Source organism: Carlito syrichta, unplaced genomic scaffold (assembly GCF_000164805.1).
Source record: "Carlito syrichta isolate Samal-C Ts95f unplaced genomic scaffold, Tarsius_syrichta-2.0.1 Scaffold301825, whole genome shotgun sequence".
Lineage (NCBI taxonomy): Eukaryota > Metazoa > Chordata > Mammalia > Primates > Tarsiidae > Carlito > Carlito syrichta.
The window spans coordinates 354,992-370,789 of record NW_007245921.1 but is presented as its reverse complement, the minus strand read 5'-3'; the positions used below and the strand labels follow the sequence as shown (position 1 = coordinate 370,789).

At 47.2% G+C, this 15,798-nt stretch overlaps 1 protein-coding gene across 1 annotated transcript in view; it reads left to right on the top strand.

The window, feature by feature from the left end:
• LOC103257640 (exocyst complex component 4) overlaps positions 1–15,798 on the top strand; it is a 230,683-nt gene that overhangs the window by 74,975 nt on the left and 139,910 nt on the right. Inside the window, exon 2 of the mRNA XM_008055332.2 lies at positions 1,523–1,659. Coding sequence (XP_008053523.2) covers positions 1,523–1,659 — 137 coding nt within the window. The remainder of the gene's footprint in view (positions 1–1,522; positions 1,660–15,798) is intronic.

Sequence of the window (15,798 nt, the reverse complement as noted above, 5' to 3'; positions counted from 1 at the left end):
TTTTTGAGTTGGAGTCTCACTCTGTTGCCCTGACTGGAGTGTAGTGGCTGCTCCCGGCCACTGCAACCTCGACCTGCTGGGCTCCAGTGATCCTTCCGCCTCAGCCTTCCAAGTAGCTGGAACTACAGGTGCGCGCTACCACACCCGGCTGATTTTTTGATTTATTGTAGAGATGAGGTCTCGCTGCCCAGGCAGGTCTCGAACCCGTGGGCTCAGGCGATCCACTCTCCTCAGCCTCCCAAAGGCGCGGGATTATAGGCTGAGCCACCGAGAGCCCAGCTCTTTTTTTTTTTTAAGAAAAAAAAAATTAGCCAAAACCCTGTATCCAATAGTCTGTGTTTAAGCTTCATAAAATGCCTTTGATTCTTCCATAGTTTACTGCCAGACTGGAAAACATTTTTTAAGTTTACTTTTATGTCAAAGCCTATGTCATTTTATATAAATACATATTGTTTTGGTCAATAACAAACCAGTTATTGACCAAAGGATTCCAAGCTACTAATCCTGTGATTAATATTTACTCCAGTGTCATTCTGCTTCTTTTGAAAGAGGCATGGTTTAAACAACCCAGTCTTCTCTTAATCAGAGATTGGCAACTGAATATACCTCTTTTCAGATACAACACTGATTTGTGGCACAGCACTGTCAGTCTCCAACTTTAAGATGGGCTCATTATCTTTCCTTTCGAACATTTCTTTAATTAGGTTTTAAAGCATGTCTGGGTGTGTTAGACCCTGCTTCTACCGTGGTGACAAAAGAATGTGAGATGCTGATCTCAGGAGAGATGGCCAGGCTCTGGTGGGAGAGCTAGAGTGGCTCTGAGCCCACCTCGTTTCCTGTTTCTCTAAGCCTATGTCGTGTCTTCAGCCTGCAAAGAGTATAGGATCTGCCTGACAGGGAGGGGTGTTGAGAAGATTAAGTGCAATAAAGTATGCAAAGTGCTTAGCATTGAACCTTGCACTTGTAAGAACCCTATACATGAACATGATTCTCATGATTATCATGTGAGCCTCAAGTGAGGTAGCACATGCTGTGTATGTGGAAACATTCTACAAACTGTAAAACAATACAAATGTTAGTTGTTGTTCTTAATAGATTAATGGTCTCGAAACTTTTAAAATAAACCACGGAAGGCTTTTTCTTTGTGCTGCCTGTCATGGGTCCCTCATCTCAAAGAGCCCTGAAGGTGATAAATCAGGCTACAGCTGACTAGGCATTTTCTCTCGTAGCAGCCACGGAGCTGTCTTGTGGATGCCCAGAATTCCACGTATTCCATTTGAAAATTCCTGTCCTGTGTCCTTCTCCAGAAAGCACTCTCTCAAGTCTTTGAGAGACCAGCACTGTGCGGGATACTCATTTTGGTGTTGGTTTTAGTCCTTATTTCTAACTGCCACACCCCCAAGGGCCTTAAGGCCCAAGCGCCTTCAAGTATGGCAGGTATTTGGTTGTCTTCCTGACCCCGCACACAACCCAAGTGCAGAGTCTCATGAGTCTCCGTGTCTCTTTTGCTGCCTGTTTTCAGAGCACCATCATTGTGGAGAAGACAGTGCAAGACCTCATGGACCTGATGCATGACCTGAGCGCCTACTCGGACCAGTTCCTCGGCATGGTGTGCGGGAAGCTCCAGGAGTACAAGGACACCTGTGCAGCAGCCTACAGGTAGGATATCTGGGGCTGGGCGCAGTCTCTTGGACTCTGACAGTTGTGCCTTCACAGCCTAGCTTCTGCCACTACAGAAAAGGATACAGGATGGGTTGATGGCTCAGCATGTAATCCCAGCATTTTGGGAGGCCGAGGCGAGTGAATTGCCTGAGCCTGCGGGTTCGAGATTAACCCGGGCAACTTGGCAAGACCTTGTCTCTACAATAAATCAAAAATTAGCTGGGTATGGTAGTGCGCGCCTGTAGTTCCGGCTACTTGGAAGGCTGAGGCAGAAAGATCCCTGGAGCCCAGCAGGTCGAGGCTGCGGTGGCCATGAACGTGCCACTGTACTCCAGCCTAGGCGATGGAGTAAGACTCCAACTCAAAAAAAAAAGAAAAGGATACAGGGATCTTCCCTGAGCTTGTCCAGGAGCCTGAGGGGAGCGTGTGCTCCAGACATAGTCGCCTGCACCCCCATGTGGTCAGACCAATGGAGGGAGGGAAAGGCACGGAGGGCGGACGAAGGCTAGAGCCGCTGAGGGCTGCCCTGGGGGGCCGGGGTGAGGGGTCAGCCTGCATTTTCATGAAAACCTAGAACCGTAAGAGTGTCTTCCTCAAGGAAATTCGAGGTCTCGATTAGTCCATTCCATGGTTGAAAGGCCCTTGAAGTAAAGCAAGTTGAAATGCTTAATAATCTGTTATGGTAGGTATGTTTAATTCTTACAAATGCGCTCCTCCTGACATCTGATGTCTAGCTTTCCTACTGTCACAGGGGGACAGATGTACTTGTTTTCAGCATCGGTTGAAATGAAAAACCACTGTTATGAACTTGAACACCATTCATTATCCCTCTGGTTTCTTTCTCTGGGCTAAAATATCTCTCTGATCTTGTGGAAAAGATTGTAACACTTCTCATAGAAAGCTAATAATAGTAACAAATTATGGTCTGGTTGACAGGACATGAAACAGGGGAAAAAAGCATATATAATAAAATACAAAATTACATGTGATATACAATTAAGAATAGATAGGTAGAGTACAGTACATAGTCAGGTGCTGCTTGTACAACACAGTCTTTAAGGGCAGAGGAATAAAACAAGAGAGATAGAGAGGAAGTGTGTCGTGGTAGTGAGAATGGATCTCCCAGGCAAGATAGGTGTTGGACTGATGAAGTATATGGAGGTGGAAAGAATGAATACCGGCATTGCAGGGGTATAGGGGAAGCACTCATGGAGGAAGGTTGGCCAGGAAAGAGTTCCTCGGAGAAGGCAGTAGGAGATTGTGTTGAACAGAGAGAGTAAGATCAACCAACAAGGAGTCCTAAAATGTAAAACTGGAAACGTAGACACTGTGTAGAAGATAAACAATCCTCAGGAGCGTGCAGGGAACAGTGTAGGAATGCTGCACAGGTTAGCGCCCACCTCCCTCCTTCCAACAGCAGGTGGTCATCATCCATAGTCACGTGGACCAATGAAGGAAGAGAAGCCCAACCGTCTCACTGAGTGCACTCCCCATAATACTTTTCCTTTTTTATTCAAAAATTATGTATGGCTGGCCTTTAGTCCCAGCACTTTGGGAGGTGGGAAGATTGCTTGAGCCCAGGAATTCAAGACCAGCCTGGGTAACAGGGAAATCCCATCTCCAAAAAAATTGAAAAGTTAGCTGGGTGTGGTGATATGTGCCTGTAGTCCCAGCTACGTGGGAGGCTGAGGCAGAAGGATCTCCTGAGACCAGGAGGTTGAGGTCGCGGTAAGCCATGATTGTGCCACTGCACATTAGCCTGGGCAACAAAGTGAGACTGATTTTAAAAAATGTTATTTGTTAAAATTAAGTTGAAATCATACATATAATTAATAATTATGTCAATCAGTTGGGTACTAAATAATAATTAATAATGGTAATTCAAACAAAAGAAATGTAAATTTTAGTCTTGTAACAGAAAACTTAAATTGTTTGGATTTTAATTTGTACAAATAACTTTTTGCAAAAAACTGCAATAATAAATTAATTTTAAGTATTAAAAATATATTTTTAGGATAAGAATAAGTGAGCAAATGAAATAATTGAAAGAGATAAAGTTAAAAAAAAAAATGTCCCTGTTAGAGAAGAGCTTGTTCGTATCTATTTCAAGTGTCTAATGGAAGACATCACACTCCTGTGACTGAGATTCCACTGGATACATGCCTGTTAATTTCTAGTTGCAAATAATAGCTGTGTATATTCTGGGTAAGTGTGATGCTTCGATATTTGAATACATTATGAGATGACCCAATCAAGCTGACTAGTATACCCCTTATTGCACTCGCTTGTCTCTGTGTGTGGTTGAAATGTACATATACCACGTTAACACAGTCACCGTCATGTGCAACAGGCCTCCAGGAAGCTTGCCCCGTCTAACTGCCCTTCTAGCAGCATCTTTCAGCTCCGACCTCACTCCAGCCTGGGATGACCCTGTTCAACTCTGCTTCTATGACTTTGACTCTTTTAGATGCCCCATGTAAGTGAGGTCCTGTAATATTTGCCTCTGTGTGTTGCCATTTTAAATAGTGATTTTAAAGTGGCAGTCTTTAAGATATGCCAAAAATTATGTATCTTGCAACTATTTAAACTCATACTGAAACCATTACATGTCAACTCTACAAGGGAAGAAGAATATAATTTTTCAGGACCATTGGAAGAGATACACAGATAGCAATGATGAAAGCCACTGGTCCAGGTTAGTCACCAGAGACTGGGATTCTGGTGTATTTTCAGTTTTACAAAACCAAACTCCAAAGTGGTTGTAATGATGTCTCATCTACCAAATGCGAACTGAATGACATATTTTAAATTTAAAAATACTTGGATTTTAGCTGGGCTCGGTGGCTCAGCCTGTAATCCCGCACTTTGGGAGACTGAGGTGAGTGGATTGCCTGAGCCTGCGGGTTCGAGACCTGCCTGGGCAACTTGGCGAGACCTCATCTCTACAATAAATCAAAAATTAGCCAGGCGTGGTAGCACACGCCTGTAGTTCCAGCTACTTGGAAGGCTGAGGCGGAAGGATCGCTGGAGCCCAGCAAGTCGAGGTTGCGGTGACCGGGAGCGGCCACTGCACTCCAGCCTGGACGACAGAGTGAGACTCCAACTCAAAAAAAAAAAAAATTACTTGCATTTTAATAATATTACATTTTAAATTTACTTTCTTTCATGTTTAGCTTCTATTAAATGTAAAGCTTCTTTTAAAAAGCAGGGCATTCCCTCTTTTTCTTCTGTGTATCTGATTATGGGTACTCTCATTTCCCACAAGTAACAATGTTGGCAAATATGAATTATTAGGGAGGTGTTACATAACCAGACCAGGCAAAGCTGTCTCCAGATCTAAACCCCACTGGTGACCATTTGTATAGGATTGTTGTTCTTGTTATTTAGAAGGAAATGTTTGGGTTCTTGTGGCTTGGGCCTTTGTCATGAGTAGACTTTTTTTCATTGTTTATGATCCTGTCCCAACACGTCCAGTGACTGGAAGCCCCTGCATTTGCAGAGCAGGCTGGCCGCTGTTGGACAACTCTCACCTAAAAGCACTCTCGTGTGGGGAGCACTCCTCTCCTGTACACCGGAGATAGTTCTTTTCCTGGTGTGATTCCAAATCAGTTTCATCCTTACAGACAAGCCCTTCGAACATGTGAAAATAGACATCATGGTCCCTTAGTCTGTATTTCTCTTCCCTTAGTCCCTTTCCTATCTCCGGCATGTCCTGGGTCCCCATTGCCCATCAGCCAGCAGTGTCCATCTTAAAAAGCAGTACACGCTGTGCCTTGTGTTCCAGCATGCTCTGGGTATTCCAGAAAAACCATCAAATCCTCGTGTAAGACCCAGTGCTGTACACAGTGCTGTTATGTCCTAGCTCTGCAGCTGTCAGATATATACTGAGTATCTACCAAGACACTGTGTGAGTGTCAGGGATAAAGAAGTGAATCAGAGTCTGCCTTTAATGAGCTTATGTTCTTGGTGAAGTATAGAAGGGAAACGTGAGACAAAGAAATGGAAGGTGTGTGTCCACAGCATTAATTTGTGCAGAAAATATGGCAAGACCGATAAAGTTACAGGAGGAAGAAATGACTCAGGAAGACAGGAGAGGCTTGGTGAAGGGTATGAACTGGGTTTTGAAGAATGGGAGGACTTAGACAGGCTTAAGGAAGGAGGAAGGTGCCTGAGCAAGAACACGCGATGAATGGGTTTTGGAAAGGAGAACCAGGGCCGTCTGGAGGATCCCGAATGTCGGACCTAAAGAACTTGGCCTTTTTCAATTAGGCATGAGGAGCCACTGAGCATGTGGAAGCAGGAAGCACCAGCTGCAGGCCTTGCTTTAGGGAGACTTTCCTGAGTTCTGCATAAGAGTATGGGGGTAGAGGGAGAGAGTACCTAAACTGGGGGACTGGCAAGGGAAGTGGAGAGATAGAGATGGGTCAGAAGGTGATAAAGAGGTAAGCACTGCGAGACTTGGCCCTGGCGGCTGTAGGAGGCAAAGAAATACAGAAAGGGGTGCTGGATGAAGTAAGCATTCTCTTCTCTGTGCTGTATTTGTGGTGATTTTTTAAAATATAAATTCAAGATTTCACGTTTAGCCATTAAATTCAGTGTTATTTTTAACTCATCATTTCGGTCTATTGAGATATTTTTGAATCCTCAATCTGTCATCAAAAAGTCTTAGCTGTTCCTCCAACTTCCACATCACCCTTGATTTTGTAAGCAATCTTTTAAGTTTTGTGTAACGTAAAAAACTTCAGGACAGAGCTGAGTGGAGAATGCTGGGGCTATGCCTCCGGAGGCTTCCTCTTAGATGGACATCAGTGTCTTGCCTGGTACTGTGGGAGTTTATGTTTTCTAACTTGGAACCTGGGCTTAGCACAGGAACACCAGCTTTTCTGCCTACCAGTTTCATGACCTTGAATGGCTGCTACTCAGCCTCTCGGCCTTAATTTCTTTATCTGCAAAAAGGGATAACAGTAGTCCTTTCCTCAAAGCATTGTTTCAAATTGTCAATCTTTTAGAATTGTTTTGAGCAAAATCATACGCTCCCAAAAAGTGATCAGCTGCCATTTTGGTAATGATGGTGATAGTGAGGACAATGATAACCTTTATCCTCTCCCATGACATTGCTCCCTGTAGTTCACCATCTGCCCTGTAAGAGACTTTATCAAATCTCTTGCTGGTGTCTCCCAGTCCTGAGCCTTTGAATGCAGACAGTGCTCTCTCAGGCTTCTCCACTACAGCAACGGACAGACCAGCTATGAATGACACTGGGAACTTGCCCAAGAATCTGCCCCTCCCTTTACTTTCAGGATGCAGTTCCTCCCTGTTAGCCATTCCTTAAGAACGCTCATCCTGGGCAGCTTTCAAATTACCTTTGGAAACAGGGTCAAGACAATCAAGATCCACATTTTCCACTTCTTAATTTAAGTCACTGAGGAAGGGAGTAAGTCATGCGACTTGTTCTGAAGTAGGGTCTGAGTGATTAAATGACAGCCCAGCGATTCACATAGCAAAGGAGAGGTTTATTAGTCAAGGCTCTTGCTGGCCAGCAGCCGCTTGCAGGAAACTAGTTCCGAGCAAGGGCCCTGAGCTGCAACACAGGGCTGTCTTATGTAGTTAGATTTACATCCTGGCAGGCTAAAGATAGAACTTGGGACTTCCCAGGGCTCTTATCGCAACATTCTGAAGCAAGCAAGTTTACAGAAGCAGATGTATCTGGTTATGCAGGTGCAGCAGATAAGGGTACAATCAATTGCATAATGTCTGCAGAGAAAGTTTCCAGGAAAGGAGTAATGTCTACCTCAAGGTTAGAGCTATTCCTGCTTTTTCCCCTTACACTTCTTTCTTTGTTCTTTTTGTTCCTTCTTACATTCCCCCCGTTTGTTGTGCCAGGAGTCAAATCATTGACTCCTCAGACAAAGGAGTATAGTGGGACCTGAGAACCATCATTTTTACAGGCATGCTATTTTTTATGCAGGTAAGGAAGATAATGCAGGTCCCTACAGTAATATCTATTAAGAGAAGGAGGAGAGGCCCGGCTACTGCCAAAATTAGGGTAGTAAGCCAGGGGGACCAGGAGAAGAGAGATTGATACCAGTTTTCTGAGGCCTGATTTTGTAACTCTCGCTGTTTGATGTTTTCCTTACTTGAGTGAAGGTTTCTTGTATTATCCCTGACTTGTTGGCGTAGAAGCAACAAGCTTCTCCCAAGGCCATGCACAGTCCCCCTTGTTTCATGAAGAGGAGGTCTAAGCCCCTTTTATTCTGGAGCACCACTTCAGCCAGGGAGTTCACCTGCTCTTCCAGCTGGATATACTAGATTCTAATAGACTTAAATGTGCATTGACCTGAGTGCTTAGTTGTTTGAGATTCTGGTCCCCCACAACCAAGGAGACTGTGCCCAGGGCAGCAGTCCCCGCAACCCCTAGACTTACAAGAAGAGGCACTAATAGGGGAACGGCGCGTTTTGCCCATGCAAAGCCTGGGAGCTGGAGATGCTCCCTTCCCTCTGCTCCCTCATATATGTATACTTGGGGCAAAATGTGCACGAGAATACAGAGCTCTGAGGTGGCCCATAGTTGTTGCAGAGCGACACATGGGGTAATACCCCGTGTACAGGCGAACCAAGTGGTGGGGGGAGCTACAGCTAACTGAGGGCTCTTACTGCTTGGGAGATCCACAGCATTAACTCGGGTGGTGGCATCGCAGGACGCCTGGAGGGGGAAACTATTTGTTTAATGGGAACTGCGGTGAATGGAGACAAGTTCCCTTTCCTTGAAGATCTCCCAGAGTTAGAGTTGGGTGGGTACCCCAGGGACATAGCTTTTGAGACTGGACCTCAGTTAGATTGAGGATTTGTATATCCCTCTCGGTGTTCCCTACGGGGGAGACGGCTTCGATTCCCATGAAATATGGGGGTGGGGATCCAGGCATAGCCAGCAGTCTTTCACTAAGTCGGGGCGAGTGGCATTACCAAGTCAGTAAACTGCCGACAGCACAGGAAGAAACTGATTTTAGGGTGGTAGAGAAGACACAGGGGTTTCTTGCATGGAAAGGGCGGCAGAAGGAGTGGTTACAACAATGGGGTTAGAAGGTTCAGGTACCCGGAGAATGATATTACAGATGGGGCCGACTGGGTTGAGGGCGCGGGGGACAGGCTTCCTTTGAATAGTAAATGACATTCCAGGGTCTAGTCCTGATACATATATTCTGTCCCCATGTTTTACCTAGTTCCCATACCTTTTGAATACTAAAGGCGTCCCAATGAACAACTGTGAGCTTTAGGGGACTGCAGGTTTTAGGTTGGTTACAAGGGGAGGTAGTTGGTTTCCTGTTGAGAGATATGTATGGGTCTTTGTTGCCTTTCCAAGGAGCAATGGTTTTGCAGCCCCAGGCAGCACAGTGAAACTGCTGGGGCTTGTGGCAGTGGGTAGGGCCAGCAGCTGGGCAAGTATAGAAACATACTTTAGCAAGCTGCTTTTCGTTTTCTATGTTGCTATACCTGCACCCCAGAAATTCTGGGCTGTGGCTTCCCCGTCCTTTGGGGATCAGGGATAGACTGGGCCATAACCTACAAAGGTCAAAGTCAAAAACTGGCTGTCTATCCCCATAGTAGGTAGAGATTACAGTCCCTGTGACTGTGTCCATTAAGACCCAGGAGTAGTTTCCCGGGGCATAGTAATACCGCAAGTGATAGGCCTGGCTTAGGGGGAGCCCCACGAGGAGTAAGACTAGGATTTTGGGACTCGCAAGAGTCTTATCTTTAACAGGTCCTCCTCGGTGGCCGGTTTGAAAATTTTCCATGTCTCCATGTACGTGTCAGTGGCCGCTTTCACCTGCGAGTGATGAATCCAAGGATGAACGCCACTGACTTTAACAGCAGTTGGTGTTGTCAGGATCACCACGTGAGGGCCTTTCCACTTGAGGGCAGGAGCCTCGGTTTTATGCCATTTCACCTAAACTTGATCACTGGGTTGGAATGGGTGAGGGATTTCTGGAGCTGGCTTCTGGAGGGCCGCCTGCATGGTTTCTGTCACAGCCCATTGAACCTTTTGGAGTGCCTGTAGTGACTGAAGTAAGTTATGGTTAGATAATTCTGCCACATTTTCTATTCCAATTTTTGGGAGTAATGGCGGAGGCCGTCCAAAGAGGATTTCAAAGGGGGTTAGGCCTTTAATATAGGGGGTACACCTAGCCCTTAGGAGGGCATAGGAAAGGAGGGTCACCCACTCCTTGCCGGTCTCCAGAGTTAATTTAGTTAAGGTCTCCTTAAGTGTCCGATTCATTCTTTCTACTTGACCTGAGCTCTGGGGATAATATGCACAGTGTAAATTCCAGTTTATCCCCAGTGCCTTTGCTATACCTTCTATGAGCTTTGAAATAAAGGCTGGTCCATTGCCTGACCCTATTGATATGGGTAGGCCATATCTCGGGATGATGTCGTTTAAAACTTTCTTGACAGTAACTGAGGTGGTCTCAGCTTTAGTGGGAAATGCCTCTACCCATCCCGAAAAAGTGTCCACTAGCACCAGCAGGTACCTGTACCCATACTGTCCAGGCTTTACCTCTGTGAAATCTATTTCCCAATGTCTTCCAGGGGTTAATGCCCGGTCCCGGACTCCTTGGTTGGATACCCTGACCTTAGCACTGTTGGTTTGTTGGCAGAGCACACAGCCTTGAATAAGTTCCTGTGCCAGCTGATCTAGACGGGGAAGGAAGAATTCCTTCCGTATAAGTTCAGTCAGTTTTGTTTTTCACAAATGAGTTCCTTTGTGGAGTTGGCTTAGAAGTTGCCACCCCAAAGTCTGTGGGAGGAAGAGCCTACCATCCTGGAGTTGCACCCATCCCTCGGGGTTACTGATTCCGCCCAGCTTTTGTGCGGTAAGGAGGTCTTCATCTGTATACTTTGGCGGCTCGCTCAGCACAGCGGGGGAGGGGGTAACGTTAGCAGGCAAGTGGTCCTGTGGTAAGCAGCGCCCTTGGCTACTTGGTCCGCCTTTCTGTTTCCTATCGCCTTCTCTGAGTTCCCTTTTTGGTGACCAGGGCAGTGGCTAATGGCGACTTGCTTTGGGGAACATATAGCTGCTAGAAGGTTCAGGATTTCTTCTTTGTTTTTAATAGTTTTCCCTTCTGCAGTGAGCAATCCCCTCTCCCAGTAGATTGTGCCATGCACATGCACCGTGGCAAATGCATATCTGCTATCAGTGTAAATTTTAACTGTTTTTCCCACCCCTGCCTTTAGGGCCTCTGTTAGGGCGATCAGCTCTGCTTTCTGGGCTGATGTCCCTGGTGGTAGGGGCTCAGCCCATACAGGTCCTTGCAAGGTGACTACCACCACCCCCCATGTACCTTACTGCATCCTGCACAAAGCTGCTGCTGTCCGAGAAAAGTGTCAGGTCAGGGTTATGTCTCGGGACGTCTGTGAGATCCCAACGTAGTTTCTGAAACTTCGTTACCTCGTAACAGCAGTGCAGGAGCTCCAAGGTGCTTTCTTTTGGCAGCAAAGTTGCAGAGTTTAAGCTGGGGGCACGCTGGAACTTGATCCAGGGCTGGTCTAGTAACAGTGCTTGATAATGAGTTATATGAGCATTAGACATCCATTTATCAAGGGCCCCTTGGAACAAAGACTCTAAAGCATGGGTGGCCATAATGGTTAAATCCTGTCCCATGGTTAGTTTATCTGAGTCTTTTACCAGTACAGCAAGAGCCGCAACAACTCGCAAACAGGCGGCCAGCCTGAGGCAACTGTGTCTAGTTTTTTTGACAGATAGGCAACTGGCCTGTTCCATGGCCCGAGCTTTTGGGTCAGGACCCCTTGGGCGACGCCGCACCTCTCGTTCACAAAGAGGTGGAATGACTTTTCTATGTCTGACGGGGCCAACACCAGGGCTGAAATTAAAGCACTTTTGAGGGCCTGAAAGGCTTTTTTCACCCTCTGGAGTCCATTGGAAGCTGGCCTCTGGTTCTTTTGTGATTTCATATAAGAGTTTTGCAAGTTCAGCAGATTTGGGGATCCAGAGCTGGCAGTACCCCACTGCCCCTAGGAATTCCCGGACCTGCCTTTTATTTCCTGGGACTGGAATGCCTATTATAACTTGTATGCATTGGTTAGTCAGAGACCTCTTACCTTCCTGGAGGTTGTAGCCAAGGTAGGTGGCTACTGTTACGCAGAGCTGGGCCTTCTTTGCCGATACTTGATATCCCAGTCTGGAGTTCTTTGAGCAGGTGCCTGGTGGCACATAGGCACTCACCTTTTGAGGTCGCTGCATCTACATATTGCAACAGAGTTGCTTCGGGGTGCTGTTGCCGGAAGGCTCGGAGATCCTGGCGAAGAGCCTGATCGAACAGTGTGCGAGAGTTTTTGAACCCTTGTGGGAGCCGGGTCCAAGTTAATTGGCCACTCTCCCCTTTGTCTGGATCCGTCCATTCAAAGGCGAACATAGGCTGGCTCTGCTTGGCCAGTGGGATGCTAAAGAAGGCATCCTTAAGGTCCAGGGCAGTGTATGCTTGTCTTTCAGAGGAGAGCCCCCCCAAAAGGGTATACGGGTTAGGGACTGTGGGGTGAATGTCCTCCACTCGTTTATTAACTTCCCTTAGGTCTTGCGCCAGCCAGTAATCCCCTGTGCCTGCCTTCCGGACCGGGAGCAGCAGAGTATTCCAGGACGAGTGGCATGGTACTAAGACTCCAGCCTGCCGGAGGCACCGGATATAGACCGCAATACCCCTCCTGGCCTCCTGGGGCATAGGATACTGTTTTATTCTGATGGGCATTGCCTAACTTTTGAGCTGCACAATGGCCGGCGGCTGGTGGGATGCCAGCCCGGGGGGGTGGGTTTTGATTCAGCCCATACTCGGGGAAACTCAGTCTGTAATTGAACTAGTAGGGAGGCATTTGACAGTCCAGGGGGAGCTTATTCTCAGTTAGCACATACTCCTCACTTAGAGGGACAATGACAAGAACTCTTGACACCTCTGGCTGACTTAATTTTGCAGTTGTCGTGGTTTCCTGGAAACCTATGCTGGCTTTAAGCTTGTGTAGAAGGTCTTGCCCTAGGAGCAGGTACGGGCAGTCTGGCATTACTGAAAACGAATGGGTCACTTCCCTCTTTCCCAGGTTTACCGTCCTTTCAGTGGTCCAGGAGACTAATTGGGTTCCGGTAGCTCCCTGGACCAGAGTTCGTTTCTGTTGAAGGGGGCCCTTATCCTTTTGTTGAACTGAGATTGCAGCTTCCGTGTCTACTAGAAAGTGGACAGGCTCATCCCCCACTGTCAGTTTCTGGGCGGGGGGGTGTTACTAGAGCCCTGGCCCCATCAGTCTGTCTGCAACTGGAGCACCGGAGTGGGCAGTGGTGGCGGGTACTCTTCTGACCGTGTGGGGGGTACCTGCAGTCAGGGCAGCTTGTTTGGGCAATCTTTCACATAGTGCCCAAACTTTTTGCAGTATGCATGTTGATCTTTCGCCAGCGGTTTTCTTTTTGCATTTCTGTTGCCCCCTTTTCCGGCTGGCTGTTTTGGCCCGGCTCCCTCCAGGGCCGCCACCACTACCTTGGCCATTTTCTTTGCCTGCCTATCTTCCTGGGAGTCCCTATTGTTAAAAACTTTCTGAGCTACCTCTGTTAATTCTGACAATCTTTTGCCTTGGAAGCCCTCAATTTTCTGCAGTTTCTTTCTTCCGGAGCTGACTAGGAGGCAAATGCTATGACTAGTGCCCTCCGGTTTTCAGGGGCTTCAGGGCCTATCAGAGTGTATGTCCAGTAGGCCTCCATGAACCATTCCAGAAAAGCAGTGGGAAATTTTTGTGGGCCCTGAATAACCTCGCTTACCTTGGATAAGTTTGTTGGGTGCCTCACAGCAGGCCAGAGACCCTCCCCCATTAGAGTCCAGCAATAGGTGGTGAGATGCCCCCTACCACGACCAGTGTTGGGGTCCCAGTTAGGTCTCTCAGTGGGGAAGACGTGCTCCACACAGGACTGCTCTGCAGGCCTGCCATCTGGTCCCAGTACCAGCTTCCTCACTTCCTGGCAGATTCTCTCCCTCACTTCCACGGTGAAGAGAGCTTAGAGAAGCTGTTGGCAATCATCCCATGTGGGCTGGTGGGTCAAAAAGATAGTTTCTAGGAGAGATATGAGACCCTGGAGTCTGTCTTACAGGGAGAACTGCTGGCGTCTGCGCCTCCAGTTTTTCCAAGGACGAATCTGGGCTCGTCAGTTGACTGGGACCCGTCGGCTCTCCTGAGGATAGATGGGCTGATAGGGGGACCCGCTCCTAGTGTGTGACAGGCTGAGAGCCTCCTGAGCCCCTTGTTTTTGCCCGGGTGCTGGGTATGGCAGGGGAATGTCGTCATCCTCCAGAGGACTCTGGAGGACTGGGGATTTGGCTTTAGGAGTTTCCTGTAGAGATAAAATATGAGAAGAGTTATCATTTCTCTGTGCCTTCCTCATCCATGATGGTTGTTGCATTACCAGGAGGTACCTGGCTGTAATATACGGGATCTGGTCTGGATGACGGCGACAGACGAACTGGCTGACTCTCTCCACTACAGTGGGATTGAAAGTCCCCTCTGATGGCCAGCTGCAATTAGGAAATGTGGGCCATTCGAGAGAGCAAAAGGTGGTTAGTTTAAACTTGTTCACCTGGTCACCTGTGTCCTGTGCCGCTTTCTGGAAATCCTTGAAGTGGCACAAGACCAGCTGCAGAGGGGTGTCAGGCTAAGAACATTGTCCCATAACATTGTCCCATGATATCGACAGCAATGACAGACACAACAGTGACAAACACCAAACACAAAAAGACAAGGACAAGGACTGAACAGAGAGACTTAACTGCCCATGGGCAAAACAGGAGGTCCTGGTGACATCTCACTGGGACCTCGGACCCCGGAATTAGCGCTGCGTCCAGCTTTCCTGAGGGTCTCTATAGGAGTGCACTCAAAACAGAAATCAGGAACCTGACTTACCTCTCTGAGGGCTTCCAGAGGCATTGTGAGTCTGCCAGAGAGACAGGCCCAATCCAACCCAGAGAGTTCACAAGGACACAGCCCCACAAGACCCGATGGTTAAAACGGGTGCATTTAAGCGCTCAGTTATCCCTGACGAGCCCCCAGATGAAGTAGGGTCCGAGCGATTAAATGACAGCCCACCGACTCAAATTAGCAAAGGAAAGGTTTATTAGTCAAGGCTCTTGCTGGCCAGCAGCTGCTTGCAGGGAACTACTTCCGAGCAAGGGCCCCGAGCTGCAACACAGGGCTGTCTTATGTAGTTAGATTTACATCCTGGCGGGTTAAAGATAGAACTTGGGACTTCCCAGGGCTCTTATCGCAACATTCTGGAGGCATGGGCAAGCAAGCAAGTTTACAGAAGCATGTAGCTGGTTATGCAGGTACGGCGGATAAGGGTACAATCAATTGCGTAATGTCTACAGAGAAAGTTTCCGGGAAAGGAGTAATGCTTGCCTCAAGGTTAGAGCTATTCCTGCTTTTTCCCTTTACACTTCTTTGTTCTCTTTGTTCCTTCTTACAGTTCCTTAAGAGATCTTCCCAGATCCTAGTGAGTACCACTCCCTAACTGTTCACCAACAATCTTTAATCATCTGTCAAAATCGCCCCATATCTGTAATTTACCTTCCTGATCTTTTATGGACATCAGGGAGGTACTCCCAGGCATTTCCCCTGTCTGTTGAGTTGTCATCAGGTTATAAGCAGTGGTTCTGTTAATCTGTGCTTTGAACTATTTCAGTACCCCAAATTCTGTGCCTAAATGTATTAAGCCTATCAGAATTTACTTTGATCTCATTAACCATTAACACAGTGGATCACTCCATCCTTTAAATAATGCATTTATTAGGTTTCTAGGACTTCATTCATTCAACCAGTCTTTCAGTACTTGTATGAGAGTTTAAAGATACAGCAGTGACCCAAACAGATTAAATATCTGCTTTCATGGGGTTTCTCTTCTTTTGGGGATGGGAGAGGGGAGATAGACAATAAATAAATTTAACACATATTCAAACTACAAGGAATTTTAGAAGGCAGTAAGTACCATGGAGGAGGGAATGGATGCGGGCAAGAGTGGGAGAAGGAGGCCACCCAGGGATGCCCCGCTGGGCGAGCTTTGAGGAAAGGCTCTGCAGTTTCAGGCAGAGGGCACTG